Source organism: Corvus kubaryi, unplaced genomic scaffold, assembly GCF_017639235.1.
Source record: "Corvus kubaryi isolate FWS band 111438036 unplaced genomic scaffold, C.kubaryi_AGA036_p1.0 split1-37355, whole genome shotgun sequence".
NCBI classification, from domain to species: domain Eukaryota; kingdom Metazoa; phylum Chordata; class Aves; order Passeriformes; family Corvidae; genus Corvus; species Corvus kubaryi.
In genome coordinates this window covers 1,025,897-1,047,369 of record NW_024582078.1, presented here as the reverse complement: position 1 = coordinate 1,047,369, position 21,473 = coordinate 1,025,897, and the positions used below count along the sequence as shown (strand labels likewise).

Genomic DNA, 21,473 nt, shown 5'->3' with positions numbered 1-21,473 from the left:
CAGAAAACGATTAATAATATGACAAAGTCATGATTAGAGCAGTCTATTAACTGCAAGACAATAGTGGTCTAATTGTGGCAACATCGACTTTTACTGCTGTGAAGTGGCTTGCACTGTCATTAAAGAGATTCATGGATAACGCCGAGTTTAATGTGAAGAGTTGTATTTAATATCCCAAAGATGTAATTTAGCTTTCCTTCCACCCACTCCCCACAGAGAAAACAAAACATGTTTGATGGCTCTCTCAGCACTCCAGCAGCCATTAGTCATTCCAGCTACCTGTTGCTTTTAAACAAAGTTGGACTGGCACAAGTGGAAGTTCAAGAGGCTGGAAATACCCAGTGAGGTGCAGTGTGGGACAAGGGTGATGCCACCAGCCCCCAGGACCTGGCTGTCCCCTTCCTCTCTTGTCACCTGTGAGGGCACAGACATTTCCTCAGGCCCTGGAGCCCCTGACCAAGGCAGTGGGGACACTCTGACCCCACCTTCTGCCACCACAGCTTGCTTGGTCCCACAGCTCCATGCTCAGGCACAGACCCAGACACAGCCACCAGCCTGACCCTGCCAAGAGCCCAGCATCATCCTCCCTGTGAGAGGTTCTTCCTCCTAAGTTCTTTGGTGGTTCATGGAAAATCTGGGCATCAGGGAGAGCTCAGGCTGCTTTGCTCCCTGCTGGGATCCCTTCAGCTGTAAAAGCCACTCCTGGCTACTCTGAGCTACAGCTTGGAGCATGGAACATCCTCCCACAGCACAAGCTCCTGGAAGGGCAGCTCCAGGAGGTGGCAGAGCCCAGAGCAGGAGGTGATGGTGATCACCTCACTCACACTGGCTGTGTGACTGGTTCCCCAGTGGCACACACCAAGCTCACACCACCTCAGCAGATACTTCCAGGCTTCTCTGTCCATTTTCAGCTACATTTTTCTCTTGCAGGAGTGTTTGTGAGAATATATTGCTCTGTTTCTGTAGGGCTTTGCAGGGAGCACACACTCAAGTGATGGATTACTACAAGAGGTGTTGCTGGAGGAGAGCAGGCAGCTCTGGGGCTACAACAGACCACGTGAGGCACCCACCAACTGCTGATCTCATTTTCTCTCTATTGAGAAGCATCGGCAATGTGAGCCTGATTAGCTGAGGGCTGGAAATTGGGCACGGGGAGCTGTGGTGGATTTCGGAGGGCAGGGGGGAGCACAGGGCAGCAGCTGCAGAGGAGGAGGAGGAGGGTTCCATTAAACCCCAGCTATGGAGATATTTATTTAGCAAAGCTGCTCGGCTTTGGAGGAAGGAACAGGGACTGGATGGAACAGAAATCAAATATTAGAACCCCACATCAGCATCCAGCAGCACCACAGAGACAAGAGCAAATGTTCCCTTCGGGGACACAGCACGGAGCAAAACCTGAGGGCCACCACGGAGGGCAGCAGCAAACAGAGCCCTTTGCCACAGGGATTCTGGAAAGGAAGCTGGCTGGCTTATAAATCCAGGGATGCTGCTCTGGGTGAGAGGTGAGCTGCAGTGCAGCATCGTGCAGACCTCAGCCAGCTCCTTATCCCTCCCCAAGCCTGCCACAGCCTTGGGAATGGTAGCAGAGCAAATGATACAGATCAGACTGTCCCTGTCACCCCACACAGCCCCAGTTCCTGCAGCAGCAGGCTCTGTGTTTCCAGAGCTCACAGTGTGTGGCCACTTGGGGGCTGCACAGGGCATGGCAGTGACAGCGAAGCACTGCATGCCACTCTCTGATTGCCCCTCTTTGCTGGGCTTGTGTCCAGTGTGCCAGTCCCCTGCTGATGGCTTTATTGTCACATTTCAGGCCCCCTCGCTGCCATTTGGCTGTCATTTGAAACTTCATCAAGTTCTTGATTTGCTGATGGTGCTCTCCAGGCAGGCAGGAGCTACAGGAATATGCCCTGAAATATTCCTGAGCTAGACGAGTCATTAGGAGCTGTCACTTCAAAGTCTGGCTGCCGTCAATTCACTTCTCCCAGGCAGCCTGGCAGCGCAGGAGCTGCTGCTCGAACACAGCACAGAGGTGGGTCCTGGCGAGGGGGAAATATTTCATCAGCCTCTCAGCAGATGTTAAAGGGCCAGCTCAGGACACAATTCAGGGTGGGGCAGAGCTCCCGCTGCCCCTCAGACGTTATCTCATGCTGCGGGAGGTGATAAGGGCTGCAGAGCCCTCCCGCAGCAGCACATCTGACCCCATCGATCACCCGCAGGTCCGGGGGTCACACACACTTGGTTTTTTAGACCCTCACAGCTTCTCCTGTCCAGGGAGTGATCCCAGCACCAGGAGCAGGTGTCACCCATGGACACCCTGCTCAGAGCAGCCGGAGCTGGGCTGCTGGTCAGGCTCCCTCAGGGGACAGGGGCCATCGCCCAGCCCAGGGCAGCACTGAACCCGAGAGTTTGGGGGAGAGGGAGATGAAGTCACAGAAGTACTTGGCACCATGACCCATCCAGAAAGAAGCAGAATCACAGGATTATAGAATATCCTGAGCTGGAAGGGACTCATAGGCATCAGCCAGTCCAACCCCTGGCCCTGCACAGACACCCAACAATCCCACCCTGGGCATCCCTGGCAGCGCTGTCCAAACGTTCCTGGAGCTCTGGCAGCCCTGGGGCAGTGCCCATTCCCTGGGGAGCCTGGGCAGTGCCCAGCACCCTCGGGGAAAGAACCTTTCCCTGCTCTCCAGCCTGACCCTGCCCTGGCACAGCTCCAGCCCTTCCCTGAGTCCTGTCCCTGCTCACAAACCAGGTTGTTTTTCTCTTGGTAATGAAAGTAAAAAAACACTGATTGCTCCTCTCAGCAGGCCAGGGCTGCAAAATGGTGTGAAATACCCATGGAGACCCTGAAAGACCCCCCCACTTCGTGCACACTCCCAGCACCACAGGACAGGTTTCTCTAGGTGAAGGCAGCCAGCCCCAGCTGCTCTGGACGTCCCAAGCCTTGTTCTGTTTTTCCATATCAACCACAAGTAATTCCACAGAGGACAGCACAGGGAATGTGGATTGAAAACAAGTTCTCACAGTTTGCTGAGCACTTTCACACTCAGCTCATTGCACAGAGCTCAGTGGCAAGCACCCCTCTCAAAGCAGAAGGGTGGGAATGCTCAGGAGGAGGATGTTCTGAGAGGAGACATCCAGAGAATCGTGGAATCATGGAATGGTTTGGGTTGGAAAGGACTTTAAAGCTCATCTCCTTCCACCTCCTGCCATGGGCAGGGACAGCTTCCACTATCCCAGGTTGCTCCAAGCCCCATCCAGCCACAGAGTCTCTCTGGAAGCTAAAATGAGATTTATCCTGTTCCTGTGCTTCCCCAGTCCTCGGACTCTGAGTCCTGCGCTATCAGCTCCCACCGGCTTCCTCCTGCCAGCACAGGCTCCCCAGGAACCCTGACAGAGCCTCCTTGTCTCTTGCACACACGCAGCCAGGAAAAGGATCCTGGGAAGGTCAGGACAGGAATGCTCCAACTGCCGGTGCCAAAGTTTCAGTCAGACAGCAAAAAACTTCTTAAAAATTAATTTGCTGCTACCACAGGGTTCCTGCCATGCAAGAGCTTATCAGAATGCAAACTATAAGCTTCAAAGGGGAGGATGAATCAGAAGCTATTTTGAGAGTAATTATATAAGACTATAAAACTCAAACCATCTCATTATTGCACGTTAAGGATGGAGACAACCCTTCATAGGGAGACCTCGCAGGGACCCAGTGTTTCAGTGGCTGATCTATGGCCCAGGAGCAAACAACCACCTCATCCCTCACATCCAGGCGAAACTCGCTTCACTGAGCACCACCAGTGCTCACCATTTGCTGTATTTCTTGTGGGGGTGTGGTTCTATAGCTGGGAAATGCACTGCAACACGAGACACGGACAACTTCATCCAAAGTTTTGTTCCTTTAGCTGTTGCATAATTTACAATCATGGAATATCCTGAATTGGAGGGACCCAAAAAGGATCATCCAGTCCAGCTCCTGGCCCTGCACAGACACCCCAACAATCCCACCCTGGGCATCCCTGGCAGCGCTGTCCAAACACTCCTGGAGCTCTGGCAACCTCGGGGCAGTGCCCATTCCCTGGGGAGCCTGGGCAGTGCCCAGCACCCTCTGGGGGAAGAACATTTCCCAGTATCCAACCTAAACTCCCCTGGCACAGCTCCAGCTGCTCCCTTGGATGCTGTCAGTGGTCACAGAGAGCAGAGATTTCTCTGAGAATTTGCTGTCCTGCAAAGCAGCTCTCAGCTCGTTAGCGCCAATACCTGCAAATTCCCCAATTTTATAAACTCCAAGTTACAATTAAGGAGAAAATACTTAAACCATGAATCTGCACATGTAATAAAGTTCTATTAATCCCCATGAATATAACATCCCCAGCCACAGCCTCAAGGCTTTCCCATGTCATGCTGGAGCCTGCAGCACCTCACGGCTGTGAGAGGATGAGCCCTTGGGACACCCCCGAGCTGTCACCTGCATCGTGCCCTACCTGCAAGGAGCAGAGAGAGTTGTTTTTATTCCTGCCTACATATCCAGGCTGCAGCTGAAGCTCCTGCTGTGTCTTGGCCCAGAGGAGGCAGCACAGAGGTGTGGGTGATGCTGTCCCCGTCCTCTCTGCACCCCGTGCCCAGTCCCTGCGTGGGGACTGCCACAGCTCATGGTCTGACAGAGCTGATTAAACAAGTGCATTACACAGAGAAGAGACACTGTCAAACCCTTTGCCACCTGGTGTTCTTCAGTTCATGGTTTGGTCCTTCTTTCACCCAGGGAACAGACGGCAACTGCTCTCAGACATTGGAGTGGGAGCTGCTCCAGCCCCTAGGGGAGTTTCAAAAACTAGAGGGAAATCTGAACAGAGTAATTCAGAGGGACACATCAAAGGTGATGTTCAAGTGTAGAGTCAACCTTGAGGCACTCATGTCCCTATGTGTATACATAACCAAAAAAAGGAAAAAAATCAACACCTACAAATCACAGAATCATTAAGGTTGGAAAATGCCTCTAAGATCATCGAGTCCAACCAAATGGAAGTGCACAATACACCAAAGAAAGGGATGTGAGGTAAGATGAGAGTTTGGTGGCCTGGAGCTTGGGCTTTTCTCACTGAAATAGAATGGAGAAAGAGTTAATTACCCCAAAAGAACACAAAAGATCCTGAATAGCTGACGAGCCCTGCATGGCTCTCCAGGCAGGAGGAACCTCCAGCACAGCAGCCAGAACACAGCAATGAAACCCCACAGTGCCTGGATCTCTGCGGGGCTGCAACACCAAATCCCAGTGTCCAATGTCCCAGATGCCTGCTCGGACCTTGACTCTGCCCATGGACAGCCCTCAGCCCATCCTCAGCTCCATCTCCCCAGATGGACCTGGAGACAAAACTCCCCTCTCCCACCAACCCCACAAACCCCACTGGTGACTGTGGGCTTCACACGGTGCCGAGAGACATCAGGGACAAGAACTGATCCCCAGTAAAGTGGCTGGGCTGGAGGAGCCCCATCACAGGCTCCTGAAGACAAAAAATGTTGGTATTCAGCCATTATTGACCGATTTGGGCTCTCCCTCCAGGCTGCATCCAAGGCAGATTTGTCACTGAAACTTCTGCTGGCATGTGCAACCCAAAGGGGAGCTTTGTGCTGCCAGAAACACAGCATTTCTGTTATCAAAAGTGACAAAAAAAGAGAAAAAAAAACTTTTTCAAGCCGAAGGAAACATTCCCCGGTGCTTTATGTCACTTTGTGACTTAATCAGCTGCTCTCTAGAGCATTATAAATGTGATAGGAAGAGTTGTCATTGCTTTCTGCCTAACTGATGACAAGCTAATGAACTATTATAAGCCACAGTGAATGCAATTATGGCACAGGGCTGTGTGCTAATCCCATGACATTTTATCACAATATGCTGTAGCAACATCTGTAAACAACTCAGTGGTGCTGAACACACACAGCGACCGGGGTTGGGGTTAAATCCCTGCTGAGCATCCTCATGCCCCCGGGATATGGCCCTGCACAGACAGCACCTGAGCTGAGCCCTGTGTGCCAGGGGAGCCTGGCTGAGGCTGTTCAACACGAGGGAAGCCCCTTATCCAGACCTGGGGCTGAGCAGAGCCAGGCAGAGAGGAAACCACAGAAATCCAGACACTTCTGGGATGCAGAAATCCAACTGCGTTTCAGGATGCAAAGCAAACGGAACAAGTAAAAGCTTTTCACCATCTCTCTGCCTCCCTTGAGCAACCAAAAACCCTGGAACTTAAAATTTCCTTTCAAAATCTTGATCAGAGCCGTGTCTACTGTGAGACACCAGCAAGGCTGGGCTCAGCAGTGCCTCTGTGCCCAGACTCTCTACCCTGGAGCTGCCACCTCGCTGTCCCTCACTTCCTACACTGGGATTCAATTGTGGGGAAAGGCTTCCCTGTGTCTCCCTCTCAGACTCCATTTTGGGTCAAAAACCCACTAAAATCAGGCTGCCTAGAAAAGATCTCAAGGTAAAGCTTGACAGGGAGTAGAGCTAGGGTCTCTCCCCATCCCAGTGCTGGAAGCCTCCCGTCCTGGGCTGCAGGCTCCACAAGAGGACACAGTTTGGGGACCCCAAAAAGCTCAGTCAGGAAGACCCCAAGCATGGGACAAGGCAGCCCTGAAAAGCTTCCCAGAGGCTTTTCTGAGTGCCCCCTGCCCAGGACACGGAGCCCCTCCAGCACAAGGGGCTCCTTGAGCCATGAGACATTCTGGGTGAGTTTATTGCCTGGACCTGCCCCATGGGAAACCCAAAACTGGAGATGCACAATTCTTCCAGAACTGCCCTGGCTCCAGGTGCTGCACAGGCCTGGTGATTCCCAGCCTGGTGCCCTCGAGCTGCCAGCTGGAGCCACCTAGACCCAAAACAGCCACACAAACCCACACCAGTCCCTCTTTCTCTGTCCCTCTCAACTTGTCACGCTGAAAACAGCAGCACACAGCAGGCAGAGCAGCACTGGCAGATCCAGAGCTGGATTCAGATGGAGCAGCCGGGAGGGACTCACCTGCCTGGAGCCCACGGCTGGTACAGGCACCCTGCACCCAAATGCAGAGGTTTGGAACAGAGCATTTCTTTGTTCAAGCTGCCCTGAGTGAGGAGGGAACTTCCTCCCCAAGGCTCTGCTCCTGCCATCAGCTGCTGCTGCTGCTGCTGCTGCTGCTTCCATTAGCTTGGAACAAAGACAGGGCTCTTTAACCCCTCCAATGTGCTGCTGTGCAGCAGTGGTGTGTGCAGGCTGTGCCTGATCCCACACATCGATTAAATGGATTCTGAGATGCCCTTTTCCAGTGGCTCCTACCACTCCATACCCTGCAGCTCATGATTCTTTCAGCATGAGCATTTTGACCAGAGCCCAGATTCAGAGCTGGGATCAAACTCTGAGTAAACGCTCACCATCATGCAGGAGATGAAGCGCTGCGTCTGGAGAGAGAAACTGAGGAGGTGTCACCTCACGCTGTGCCACACAACTGTATTCATTTCTTTGCAGCAGCTACAAACGCCCAGAAAATCAGAGTATTACAACACCAGGGGCTAGAATTCCTGGGCAATTATTATTCCAAATGGTCCAGGGCGGTGTGCCTTAAGGATAGTTTGGAGAGGGCTGGTGTGAAGGGAGCTCCTGGCATGCTGCCTTCAGGCTTCGCTGCACAGTTTGCTGTGATGTTGTCAAACATGAACCTGCTACAGCACAACAAACTGAACTAAACAGAGAGACACCCTCAGCCAGCAGCTGCGGCGCCGCCGCACGCGAGGCTCCCCGCAGGAGAACTTTCCTAGGCAGGGAAAATGTACAGTTAATAGACAATCACTCCAAAAAATCCCCTCCCCGACCCTCCAGGATGCCATTTTGCAAGGTACAAATATAATTAAAGACAATATATGGCAGAGGGACTTATTGCATCTCTCCCCATCGACTGCCAGCGCGATTGCTGTCAGGGAGTCCGCTGGATGGAAACACTCGCAGACAAGATCCCTGATTTTCCAACATGCAGATGGGAAGGGAAAATATATATTGTCATCTTTGAAAAAGAAACAGCAAATATTAAGGGCAGAAAAGGCTGCCTAACCAAGATGAGATGGAAACCAGGGGTCCTGAGAAAGAATATTCGATTGTACCTGGAAATGTGAGCAGTGAGAAGAAACAGTTATGATAAACAAGGATAATTGAGGTCATAGGTAAATAAAACAATTGTATCAGACACAACCCCGCGTTCTGGGTCTGGTTTATCCCTGCACAATGAGCACACACATGGGAGATGATCCAGCTGCCAGGAGCACACGGCGAGTGCAGCAACTCCAGCACAGCCAGGATGCCGAGCAACAAACACCTGCAAACACAGGAACACCAACCACCTTCCCAGAGTCATCCCACAGAGCAGTGGGGAAGATCGGGGCCAGGCTGTGCCCTGGTTTGAACCAGCTCCCAGCACACGCTGGGTCTCAGTGCAACGTCGGGAGAATACTGAGAGCCGGGAAAATGTTTCAACAGCAAAGGCATTTTGAGGAAGCAAAATGCTTTTTAAGGATAAGCGGCTCCATATTATGGGGGGGGAGGAAAAAAAAGGCGAAGAATTATTAAAGTAACTTCAGAAATGTGGACTTACCAGAGCGGTGGCAGCTCCTCAGCGCGGTCCCTGGTCGCTGCCCTCCGCCTGCTCGCGCATCAATTAACACCGGCAGCGATCCCGCTGCTGTTTCTATGGAGTTGGGAATGCTGATCCCTGACTATGCATGAGGCTACTGCAGCTGCATCGGAACAGGCTCCCGAGTCCGCACGAATCCACAAACACGAGCAGCCTCCCTGCTCTGCCTCAGGAATGAATCAACCAGCAGCAATTAGGCGGCTGCAAAGCTGCGCCTATGCAGAGAGGTAGGTACTCACAGGGCTCCCCAACACGCACACTCCACACAGCTCCAGAGGGGCTTTTTATTTACCAGGACCATCTCAGAGCATAGCCAGAGGCAGCTGGAGAGCCACAGATCCGCACACAATGCATGAGCAGAGACACGTCTGTAGACAGGCGGTTTAATCAGTTTTCCCTCGATTTACACTGCAGGTTTCAACCTTATTTCAATACAGTTTAACAAACCTTCCTCTGGCAGCAAGGTTTGAACCTGATACCTCCAGCATCTGAGCCTGGTTTAGTTAGGCTAAAGAGCAAATCTGCTGCACGTAGCTCTGGCTGGCTCTTCCCTGGGAGGAAAGGCAAGATCCATTTTGCAAGTGCATTACTCTGTGTTAAAAAAGATACTTGCCCCAAGGAGCTGCTCCTCACATGCCTGGCCTCTGGAAACTCAAGCTTCAGTGATTAATATTAGCTTTGCCTGGGTGGCTTGGAGCATCTTTACTGTTATATTGACTTAAAATACACTTGAATGGCGATTCAGAAAAGTGTGTTATTATGCCTGGTGAGTAAATTCAAGACATGCCCATATTTCACAGGTAGTGGCTGAAGGCATCCCATAACCATGAATGGGGGTGTCATCAGTTCTCCCATTAATCAAACTAATCTATCAAGGGATAGGTTTTTTTCCCAGAAAATACTCCAGAAGCAATTCCTCAATAAAAAAATGATCTTTCTGCACCAACACTCCTGCGATGAAAAATCCGTTATTGCCCAGAAATTCCCCCCTTTTTCTGCCCGCAGCAAGAACACTTGTGTGCTTGGTTTAGCATTTTCATAGTCTTTGCCAAGTGTCAGGAGGGTGTTCAGTGCTGTACAAGCTGTGCCGCTTGCACCAGGACCTTCAAAAACAGCAGTTCACACAAGGGGCAAAACACTAAATGTGCTCTGAATTATGGGGTTTGGAACACAGGACACCATGTGCTGGGGAACACAGATATCTTAAGGTCTCTCTGACTCTGTGTCTTCCTCAGCTGCCCTGTTCCTTCCTCTCACTCCAGCTTTCTCCTCCTGCAGCAGGAAAGCACAGGAGTGTTTTGCTGGGGTGGATCAGTGCACGGAGGGAGGGTTTGAGGAGGGTTCTCACCATGCTGAGATCAACAGGGACTGCTGGGGACAACCTGCAGCCCCTCTGCATGTCCCCCACTGCCTCCTGTCCTGGTTCCAAAGCTTTGTACAAACAGATCACTAAGGCAAAAACCCCCAATTTAGGTTATTTAAAGAAAGTCGCAGCACAGCAGTGCTGAAGGTAGAAATCAAACCCAGAGGTTTGCTCCTGGATGTGCTTTGATCCCAGGATAAATTCCTTCCTATACCCAGGCATCGTCCTTTAAATCATCGTCACAAGACACTGGCTCCAGTCACAGAATCACGGAATCCCAGACTGGTTTGGGTGGGAAGGAGCTTAAAGATCATCCAGTTTCACCCCTGCCATGGGCAGTGATACCTCCCACTGTCCCAGGCTGCTCCCAGCCCCGTCCAGCCAGGCCTTGGACACTTCCAGGGATCCAGGGGCAGCCACAGCTGCTCTGGGCACCCTGTGCCAGGGCCTGCCCACCCTCACAGGGAAGAATCCCTTCCCAATATCCCATCTAAACCTACTTTCTTTAGTAACACTCATGAGCTCTGCAGGATCATTTCAGAATGAGTCCAGCTTCCCCTTTCCCCCACATGATCTCCTGGGACTGTCTGGCAGCCTCTGCAAACCCACAGGGAGCAGGACCCGGCTCAGGGGAGCACTGAGTGAGTCAGCAGCACAGCTCAGCCCGAGGGGAGAGCAGCCTGACCAGTGCCCAGCTCAACCCGTGCTGGTGAGCGCTGCGCAGGGCACGGCACAGTCCTGGAATCCAGGGATGCAGGGATGCTGCAGCTGAGCTTCCCGCAGCCAGGACCATGGCTCCATCCCCCCGGAGCAGCCCTGGGCAGCAGCAGGCAGGGAGAGATTGCTCAGGCTGTGGGGAACCACAGGATCAGAGAGCATCCTGAGCTGAGAGGGACACACCAGGATCACTGAAGCCCAGCACGGCACCACTCCAAGCACCGTTTCCCAAAGACCCTGGAGCCTGTTGCAGCTCCACTCCCATGGGCAGAGGGGCCGGGAAGGGGGACAGATCACTATCCCCATGGTCCTGTGGGGTCCTGACTCCCCTGCTCCACAGCCAAGGACCTTGCCCTTCAGTACAGCTGGGCCGCAAACTCCCTCAGCTACATCCAAGAGCTCTCACTGCTCCTCCAGGGCCCAGAAGGGACGAGCCCATCCTCTTAAGGGACATCACCTGTGGTAAATGCTGTCCCCACAGCACAGGCAGTGTCACTGCCCACAGCTCACGCCCGTGCACGGGTGACACTCCCAGCATCCCTGCACGACAGCTGAGGCCTGGCAGGGAAGAGAGCGATCAGATGGAGGGAGCTACGGGGGAGGACTGGAGATAGGCACAACAAAAGGATGCTGCAGCTCGCTCCATCTCGGGGCCCCCAGCCAAGAGATCAGTTCTATTCCTGGCACCGCCACGGGCCCAACTGCAGGGAGAGCTCCCCTTCTCATCCCCACTGATGCAGCGGCACCGAAACCTTCCCCAGCCAAACTCCTCATTTTTCTGACAGATTTGGCTGCCGGGCGAGGCGCCGGCAGCGCCTGCAATCCTCCTTTGTTGGGTGTACACAGGAGAAATGCTGCAGCTCGATTGCTCTTGTTGGCTGTGAGGAGGAGATTCAGCTATTACATAACCAGAGAGTAGAGGTGCATCCACTTCATCCACAGCAGCCCTTTCAGCCGCACAGTCCAGAAGGGTTTTAAAAAAAAATAGACCACCACATCAAAACTTACTCTTATATAAACTATTCAGTAACATTTTTACATTCACAGGTTTTTTCCACTCTTGGATGCAGTTCAAGAAGGCTGATGATACCTGGCTCATTTCCTTGCCACTCCACACATTCCTTGAGGATACTGCTCCCTATCCACGCATGGAACAGCAGAAAAAACCAAACTGCCCCTGCGCTGAGCTGTGCAGGAGCAGCCTGGCTCCAGCTTTGGCAGTGCTTCCTTCAACCTGAACTTCAGCAGGACACTCCACAAGCCAGGCTGATCCAGCCAGTAGTTAATAGATTTATCCAGGAGACAACAAACTGCCCGAGATGCCGGAGACTCCACATGATGATGACAAATAAGGCCAGTTTGACTCCAACTAATTTGGCGTGTGGCTGCTGAGGCTGTGCTGCCCACACGGGGACACTCCAGCAGGAGCCAGGGCTCCTCCGCCCTGCTTCTGACACGGCACCTGCCTGCTGCCATCTGCTCATCTTCACACAGCCCCACCTTCCCTCTGCCTGCCTTGGTGAGGATGGGCTGGCTGCGTCTGAACACGGGACCGCAGGCGGCCGAGAGCAAATCTGCTCAACATGAGACTTCAGGATAAAATGGACAAAGCATCAGTGCAGATAATTAGATAAACATCCAGCACTGATGGGAAAAGCATCATGTCTCTGGAGCTGTGCTAGTTAACACTTGATGCAAACAGAATTTTTTCCCCTTGCTGGAGCAGCTTTACAGCCAAGGACTGAGAAATATTCGTACATGTCGGGCCCAAACTGTGTCCTCAGTGCTGTCTAGACATAAAAATGGGCCCAGCCGTGCGGAGCAGAGACAGCAGCCCTGGCTGTTTGTGCAGCCAGCCCGGCACAGCTCGCCCGCGGCACCGAGGCTGACACTCAAACCACAGCTCAGAGCACAAAACATTTGTGATGCTAAGGGCAGATGATGATGATGTGATCCCGACCTGAACACGAGGTCCTGGACAGGCTGCACAGACAAATGCAGATCTGTCACATCAGGGTGGACAGAACAAGAGCAGTGCAGAGGATTTCTGCTGCAGAGTCAGGAAAACGTTAATTTTTGGTGCAAGGTAAAGAGTTCCGAAGTGATGCAGTAAGTTTGCAAGCTGTTTGCTCTACTTGCAATAGAGAAAACTGCTGCAGGGGGTGTGACGTGTAAGGACACAACCAGCCGTGGTAAGAGGCCTCCAGAACAGGCAGGTATAAAACAAATTCATTTTAAGAAGAGAATTAAGTTACAGGCAAAGAGGGATGTGACAGGAAGGTGTTTGGCTGGATGTATCAGCAAAGCAGTGCTGGAAGCTCCACTGCAAACCAAGGACTGGCAGAATCCTGGTGCCCTGTGCCCTGGGTGCCAGCTGCACCCCAGCACGAGATCCTGGCAGAGAGGGGCAGGAGAAAGGGAGGGAAGGTGACACAGAAAGCCTTGGACAGGGATTGATGGGCAGCTGTGCTGCACAGGGTCTCTGCACAATGTGCTCAGCAGAGGAGAAAAGTTTGTGAAAACTCGAGCTGTAGAAAGCGCTGTGGAATCCATTGGGTTTACAGATCATTGCCTACAAGGACCCTTGGAAGGAGCCGCCTATGAAAATGTTGGAATACACAAGCAACTTACAACAGGCTACCAATAATTCTAAAAACTATGCGATCTGGGGTTTTGCTTAGCACACGAGCCTGGGGTTCCAACTGTCCCTGCCAATGTCTTCTGAAGTGACAGCAGGAGACCTCTCTGGAGCGAGCAGCTGTGAGAAAAAGTGTAGGGAAAATGCCCCATTTTGCAACACGGAGCTGCCCCTTTGCTCCTGGAGCAGAATTCCTGCTCCTGACTCATCCCTGACACACCAGAGTCCCTCCCTGGCTCTCCAACCTGACCGGGACAACTCAAGCACTTCTTAGGGAAAGTAAAACACGCACATGAAAGCTCAGCAAGATCCCTTCGTGGTGAGCAGAAATCCATGCAATCCCTGTGGATCCCTCCATTTCTCAAACCAGGATAGCACCAATCAGTTCCTGCCACCCCAGTTGCTTAAGGAGGCTCTTCACTGCTTTTTGTTGGTTTGGTTTTTGTTTTACACAGGACAGGAATCTGTGTTTTTGAAAAAGGAACTTTCCCAGGAACTTTAGCTCGTGAAACAGCCCGGAACATCCCAGCTGTCCCCCCATGCAGCCATCCCCTTCCACATCAACAGGTGAGGCAGGACTTGCACCCAAAACTTCACCATGGAACACGTGGAAAGGGAAGGGACCCCCCCAGAGGGGTGCCAGGACCAACCCCTGGGTCTAACTCGGGGGTCCCAAACATTTTCCTCCCCCTGTAGGGGCTGGATGGCCCTCCTGCCTTCCACGAGCACCCTTCAGCAGACGGGAGCAGGGGCCGTACCTGGCTCGGAGATAATCAGGCTCTGGTCAGAAGGCAGCAGGAGGAATTCCCTGCAGGTGTCCAGGTCCAGGCTGGGCAGGCTTTTCCTCTGGCACAGCTCGGTGAGGATGCTGATGGCCCTGCGACAGCGGCCGTCCTCCCTGGGACTGCTCATCGCCCTCTCCGCATCCTCCGCTCCCGCTGCTCTCTAGGAAACTCAGACTAGGAGCAGAGGGTGGGCTTGGGGCTCATCACAGGAGCAGCTTCACTCCAGTTCCACCCTCTGGCATGGCAGCACCTGCCGGGACACCCGGAGCTGCCCCACGGCCCCTGCTCAGAGCCGGAGTGTCCAGCCCCCGGCGCTCCCGGTGCCTCATTGCCTCTGAGATTACAGCTCTGTTTACTGCCAAGGCTGCTCCAGACAAAGAACCTCCTACCAAACTCAGTTTCGTGCCCTCCACACGAGACGTATTAAAGCTGCAGCCCAGATAATTCCTTTTAACCCTTTCACTGCTGCCCGCTCTCCGGGTGCGGAGTTCCAGGTCCCGACCCTGGATTTTGCAAAAAAAAATGAGTGGTGAAACCTCCTGGCTGAGGACAGCACATCAGCAGAGAGGAGGAACCAGAGTGCTCCCACAAACACGGCACGAACTACTTACAACTGCCAAAGGCAGCATAAGAGAAGCTGCAGGCTTTATTGATTTGTTTGTGCTGGTCCTAACACACCAGGCTGCAGATGGCAACAGAGATTGAGAACACCATTCTAGTTCATAATTAGATTTTTTCTTTTACTTTCTGCCGTATTTTTTTATTCCCTTTGCAATTTAGCAGGCAGGTCATGCCACGCGACAGAGCATGTATCTGACAGGCACGGCCCGAGCAGCAATTGTGGAGCAGGCAGTTAAAATTATGTACAGCAGGATGGCTTCTTGCAGCTTGTACAAACCTAATGAGCGTTGTGGAGAGCCAGGGCTGGGGCTGCACAGGTCCCTCAGCCCCACATCACAGCAGGGTGCGCTTAGACCGTGTTTATGTTCCCTGTTAATCACCTGCTGGAGCACTGGGAGCTGTCTCACCACGAGTGTCCCAGGGGTGACCCAGCACCCAGCGCAGCACGAGGCTCCCCTGAGCACAGAATCAGCTCCATGCCCCATTCCCAGGCTGGATAATTCCTCCAGCTGCTGGGCTGGTGACTCCGTGTGACACAAAGGGTCTGGTTGGCACCTGAGGAGCACAAAGGCATTGCCCAACCCCCGTGGGAAGCTGCCCAGGGCCCTTTTGGCCCCCTGGTCCCTCCTTGGTCACACCAGCATGTTCTGGACACGTCACCACCATGTCCCTCCTGCCACGGTGCTGTCCCCACATGGCACCTGTGTCTGGCACAGCAACTTCCCCGCCGAGCTCTGCTCCTCCCAAAAACTTCTGTTGCCGCGACAACGTGAGCGCAACCTTTTATTAACCCAGCAACCGGTCACAAAGAGACTTTTAATGAGACACCCCCGCGGCCCGGCCAGTGCTCCCTAAGCTGCTGCTGCCAACGGGCTGAGGCAGAACTGCACGCTGAGAGCTGTTCCTGAAGGTGTTTGTCACCTGCAAGCCAACACCAGCAGCCCCAAAGCTCTGTGTTTGCTGGGGAGAGATCCAGACATGGGAGCTAAACCCAATTAATTTCCCAGAGCTCAATTCCCAGTACTTTCCCAGAGCTCAAGGTCGGGTAGAGCTTGCAACACATTCAGATGACAAACTCCCTAAGCCCACCCACCCGTTTATTTTTTTTAGGAAACTTGAGGCTCAAATTATGCCTCAAACCTGAGATTTGGGTCCATCTGCTTGGCAAGAAGAGCAGGAGCTGGGGAGGGAACAGCTCCTCTTCTCTGCTCCTCCTTTCACTGGCTCCCCTGGGGCATTTGTGTCCCAGAGTCCCAAAACCAAAGGATTTGGACCCAAGGGGATGCAAGCGAGCCCCAGGCATCACATCATGTCTCCAGCACAGCAACAGTTTCTGACTGAGCCATCAAAACTGGCACCAAGACAGGAGTTCCTGGAATATATCAGTCAAGTGTTGCATTGGAAATTTGAATTTATCTTAAAGAGATTTCAACAGATAAAAAGCCATCCCAGCTAAACTCTTTGAAAAAGGTTAATGCCCAATTGAGAGCTTGTAACACAGAAATCAATAATAAAATTCAATTATGTGGGGGGAAAAAGGGCTAATTTTATTACAAAGGTAATACCAAGAACTTTTACTTTTATATTTAAAGTCACCTTGGGTCAAATATTTGCCTCGATTTACATATCAGAGGGTTCCAGGCTTGTTGGATACCAATAACAGAAGATCCTGGCATTAGCATCCATAATCTCAACAAACATTCCTTCAGAACAAAAACCAGACTTTTTCTACGCCTTGTACCTTTGAATTTATGTCATACAGGCTCTTTATTGTCCAACACAGAAGGCTGGAAAGGAGCCAGGTGGGAGCTGAAAATCCAAAAGCAGCAGCTCTGGTTCCCAGTTCCCCTCTCCCACACCCACACCTACACCGAGCAGTTGGGATACAGATTTTCCCTCTCATGTCCTGCTGAGAAGTTCCCACTTTGCCCCATGGAGCAGCCCAGGAAAAGCCCTGGAGAAGCTGGACCCCCTTCCCAGACCCTGCAGCTCCCTCCACCCCACAGGGCAGCCCAGCAGAGCCCCTGGGCTGGCCAGAGCTTCCTTTTCCCAGCTGCTTCAGACTGAGTTGGTACTTGGAGGCCAAACTGCTCCCAAAGCTGTGTTTCCACCTCCCAGGATGAGAAGGAGAGACAATTCCCCAAATCCCAGGGGCCGGGCAGAGCTGATGGTCTCTGCAGGGGCTCGGTGTTGTCCCATCCACATCCACCCTCTCTTCCCGAGTCTGGCAGAGCTTTTCCCTGCAGCTGCATCCCTTGGCATTTAGGGAAGCGTGGATGCCTTTCCCTCACTGGGCAGCGTTTATCTCCTCCTGCTCCTGTCCAGTGCCCTGGTGTCACACTTGGAGAGGCAGAGCCAACAGTAAAACAGCAGCTACCCCAGAAGGGCTGGAAGTGGAATAAACTTTGGGGGAAAGTGGCTCAACAGTCTCCACAAAGAAATGAGTTACAGGCAACACAGCAGCTCTTGAATTACCTCTGAAATAATCCCTGTGGACAAGAGCACAAAATGAATGAAAACTGCAAGGAAAGAAGGAAAACTGCAGCTTGTGGCAGCTCGAGGCTGCTCAGTGAGCAAGGCAGGGAGTGGGAAAATTCCTAAAACCTGAGAGGGACGAAAGAGGATCATTTTCCCTGCAGTAAAGCAGAAGCCAAGCACCAGAGACAACATTGCACAAACATTTGAGGAACTGGGAAGTTTTGTAGCACACTGCAATTGGATTAATGAGGGTGGTGTGCTCTAGACGTACCCATTGGAGGGGATTTACATCAGGGTTTGGAGCAACCTGGGACAGGGGAAGGTGTCCCTGCCCGTGGCAGGAGCTGGAATGGGATGAATTCTGAGATCCCTTCCAACCCAAACCATTCCATGATTCCATGAATGTGTGCTCCTAAGTTGGAATCACAAATATATTTGTCCAGCTGAGACAGAACATGCTGTTCATTTAATCCGCATTAGGATCTATTTGAAGCTGATATTTTTATTTCTTAATAATAAGTCTGGAGAGGGAGCAGCAGCATTTATTTATGCCAGCTCTATCTAATAGCGTGGCATTGTTTACTTTCCCAGTTAATATAATAATTGGAAACAGCTCACAAAGGATTCAGAGCTTCTTGCCAGGAAAAATGACGCGGATCTGGATCCTTTGGCAACGGCGCCGAGTCATCTGTGGATAAACACAACGTGCATTGCTGTGCCCCTCCACACAGGGTGGCTGTAGGTGTATGAACAGCAAGAATCCCAAAATCCTCACCTCACCCCTGCCTGCACAGAGGAGGAGAGCACCTTATCCTATGGAGACAGGGAGGTAAGAATTAGTTTAAGTCCAATACAGTCAGTTTAAAAAGCAATTACTCTGTGCCAAGTGTCAAATCTGCAGCACGGAGCAACAGCAGAAATAGAAAGGAGATGCTGGTTCCCTCCTTGTGTGTTCTGAGTCTCTCCTGGCTGTTCAGTCCCTGTGGAAACTTGGGGTTTCAATTCTAGATGCTCCACTCCTTGAATAGGAAGGAAGGAAGGGAAGGAAAGGAAGGAAGGGAAGGAAGGGAAGGAAGGGAGGAAGGAAGGGAGGGAGGAAGGAAGGGAGGGAGGAAGGGAGGGAGGAAGGAAGGGAGGGAGGAAGGAAGGAAGGAAGGAAGGAAGGGAGGGAGGGAGGGAGGGAGGGAGGGAAGGAAGGAATTCGGAAGGAATTCGGAAGGAAGGAAGGAATTCGGAAGGAAGGAAGGAAGGAAGGAAGGAAGGAAGGAAGGAAGGAAGGAAGGGAGGAAGGAAGGAAGGAAGGGAGGAAGGGAGGGAAGGAAGGAATTCGGAAGGAAGGAAGGAAGGAAGGAAGGAAGGAAGGAAGGAAGGAAGGAAGGAAAGAAGGAAGGAAGGAAGGAAGGAAGGAAGGAAGGAAGGAAGGAAGGAAGGAAGGAAGGAAGGAAGGAAGGAAGGAAGGAAGGATCATGCAGAATTTGTAGCCTAAAATGAAAATCCCTGGACTGCACCACAAGCACACTCCGAGATGAGAAGTTTAAAGATAAATTACACACTCCCCTCCTGGGCACAGCCTGGGAGGAAACTGCTCAGCCCAAAGGCCACAGTGGTGGGGGGTGGCAGTCCCTGCTGCCAGCTCCTGTCCTGCAGTGCCAGCAAGGCATTCTGTGCAGGGCTGGCTTCAGTGGCTTCAGGGCAAGGAAATGTGGCTTTGTGTCCTGAAAAGCTCCGATTCCAAGAGGCATCTTGGAATATGCTGTGTTGCACACAAAGCTGGACCCGGAGCCAGGCGGCTTTGGAGCTGCGTGCATCCAGGCAGGAAGAGTCCCAGAGGCAGGACTAACACTAAAAGCTCTTTCCTGGTGATGAGGCTTCTGAAATACATTTTATTGACCTGGAATTGCATATGCTCACGGTGAAGAGTCGGAGCCTGATTTGGCAGGGCTGGAAGCTCTAAAAAGCCATCTCTGCTCTGGCAGCATCAGATGGCTGCTATCAGCTGATCTGGGTTTGGGGAAGTGAAGGATGAGCTGTGCTCAAAGCCATTGTCAAGAGAGCTCAGGGAACTCCGACTTCCCACAGCTGCCTTTAACACGAGGCACAACCTCAATAAAATGAATGAAGTGAGAGCCTTGCCCCACTGAGGTACCTGCCCAAGGACCAAAGGGAAGGGTTGGAGCTGGGCCAGGGGAGTTTAGGTTGGATACTGGGAAAGGTTCTTCCCCCCGAGGGTGCTGGGCACTGCCCAGGCTCCCCAGGGAATGGGCACAGCCCCAGGGCTGCCAGAGCTCCAGGAGCGTTTGGACAGCGCTGCCAGGGATGTCCAGGGTGGGATTGTTGGGGTGTCTGTGCAGGGCCAGGGGTTGGACTGGATGATCCTTTTTGGGTCCCTTCCAGCTCAGGGTATTGCATGATTCCATGATTTGGCATCCTGATGCCACCCAGGGCTGTCAGCCCCTGTCAGCCTGGCAAGCTGGGCTTATTTAGGACATAAATTTCCGGAAGATTATGGCAGCAAATACTTGGGACGAGCATTAGGCTGTGATTAGACCCATTTCAATTCCTCAGGCTGATTCAAACAGTTAATCCAACCTCCCCCAGGTCAGAGTGGCTGCTGTTGGTCCAGAGCTGCCAGAAGGCTCAAGCTGGCCTTTGCCTAAATGTTAATGATCAATATTAACACATCCTTTCTCTGAGAGCAGATGAATAACTGCTGCTTTTAGAGTCTCATTTCAGCCTTCTGTGCCACGGACACCTTCATCAGTATCACTGCATAATTTATTTTTAAAAGACTGCACTTTCTTTGAAGGCCAGTAAAGTGCTGGTGTCAGAACCCAGAAGAGAGATTAAAATTTGTCTCTGGTTATAAAGTGCTAAAGATTCCCAGGAAGCCTTTGCTCTCACATTCTCCTCAGGCACTGCAGCTCAGGGAAGCAGGAGGAGCCCTTTGACATTGAATCCCAGCAGGCTCCAGGTGGCATTAAGGGTTTGCAGAGTAGGACAAGGCTTTGGCCATTGATTCCCAGCTCCAGCAGCCATGAAATGAGGGGTCTTTAGACTTGAAACATCCCCAGTCCGCACAGCATATGGCTTTAGCTCAGCACCATTTCCATCAGGAAAGAAGAGAGAGGTGGATAAAAGGCCCTGGAAAAGTTCCATGTGTCTGCACAGTGAGAGATCGAACACATCCATCTGTAGCCACCTTCCAGTAACACCTGGCAGAGAGGGTAGGAGGTCCCAAGCCCCAACACTCCTTGGAATTAACCCAGGCTTTAAACCACAGGTGTTTTCATGGAAACCAAAAAGCAAAGCAGAATATACTTAATCTCAACCCTCTGGAAGCACTGCTCGAAGTTGCTGTCTGTAATGGGAAATAAGGAGTTATAAGTTGGTTTTTTCCCCCCCTCAGTGTGCTAACAAAGTATTTGCTGTATTCTGGTTATTTTTATCCCTCCCAGTGGAAATGCAAGTAATAAAAATAGCAGTATTTTGTAACAGGGAAAACAAAACCTATGGTGCACAATTGTGCCTCGGAGAGAAGATGCAGTAATGTTTTTATTTCAGGAGGATATTAACATGTGAAAAGAAACCAGAGAGCTCTTTGATTAACGTGCCCCAGCAGCCTCCAGAGAGCAGCATGGATGTGCAGGAGCTGCATTCCTTGGGCTGGTGCTTCCCATCCAACACCCCAAAGGGGCCAAGTCTTGGGCCAAGTCTCCTTATCCCCTCTCCTACTCTCCCAGGCACTTTCCAGCCCTTGGGAATGTGGTGTGGCTCACAGCCATTCCCAGCTCATCCCGTTCAGCCATCCCAAACCTCTTTGACAACACCCACAGCCCACAGTCCAAGTGTTTTTCCCTGGTTAGAGACGTGTGGATCTGCATCGAGGAGCTGTTTACACATCCATCTCACCCTCAGAGCATCCTCTGCAGGGAGCTCCCCTGGGAGCCCAGAGCAGCATTTGCAATACTCCTATTAATAAAGAGAAAAAAGAGAAAGCCCTTGTCAATCACTTCACTACTTAATAATCTCCTTCCACAGGTGACAACAGACAGAATCCTAAATGACAGATGTGCTGGCAATCATCCCCAAGGACCCTCACGGAGAAATAACTGGATTCAGCTGAGCCTTGCAACACGTGGGCCTTTCCAAAGCCTTGGTTTCTGCTGCATCTTCTTTCCCAGAGCTCCACATCCCCCAAAAGAGGGGCATCAGGCCCTGCAGTTTG

At 52.0% G+C, this 21,473-nt stretch overlaps 1 protein-coding gene across 1 annotated transcript in view; it reads right to left on the bottom strand.

Annotated features, from left to right (window-relative positions):
- SYT6 (synaptotagmin 6) overlaps positions 1–14,571 on the bottom strand; it is a 34,821-nt gene extending 20,250 nt beyond the window's left edge. Inside the window, exon 1 of the mRNA XM_042013475.1 lies at positions 14,123–14,571. Coding sequence (XP_041869409.1) covers positions 14,123–14,276 — 154 coding nt within the window. The 5' untranslated portion in view covers positions 14,277–14,571. The remainder of the gene's footprint in view (positions 1–14,122) is intronic.
- Between the last annotated feature and the right edge of the window lie 6,902 nt (positions 14,572–21,473).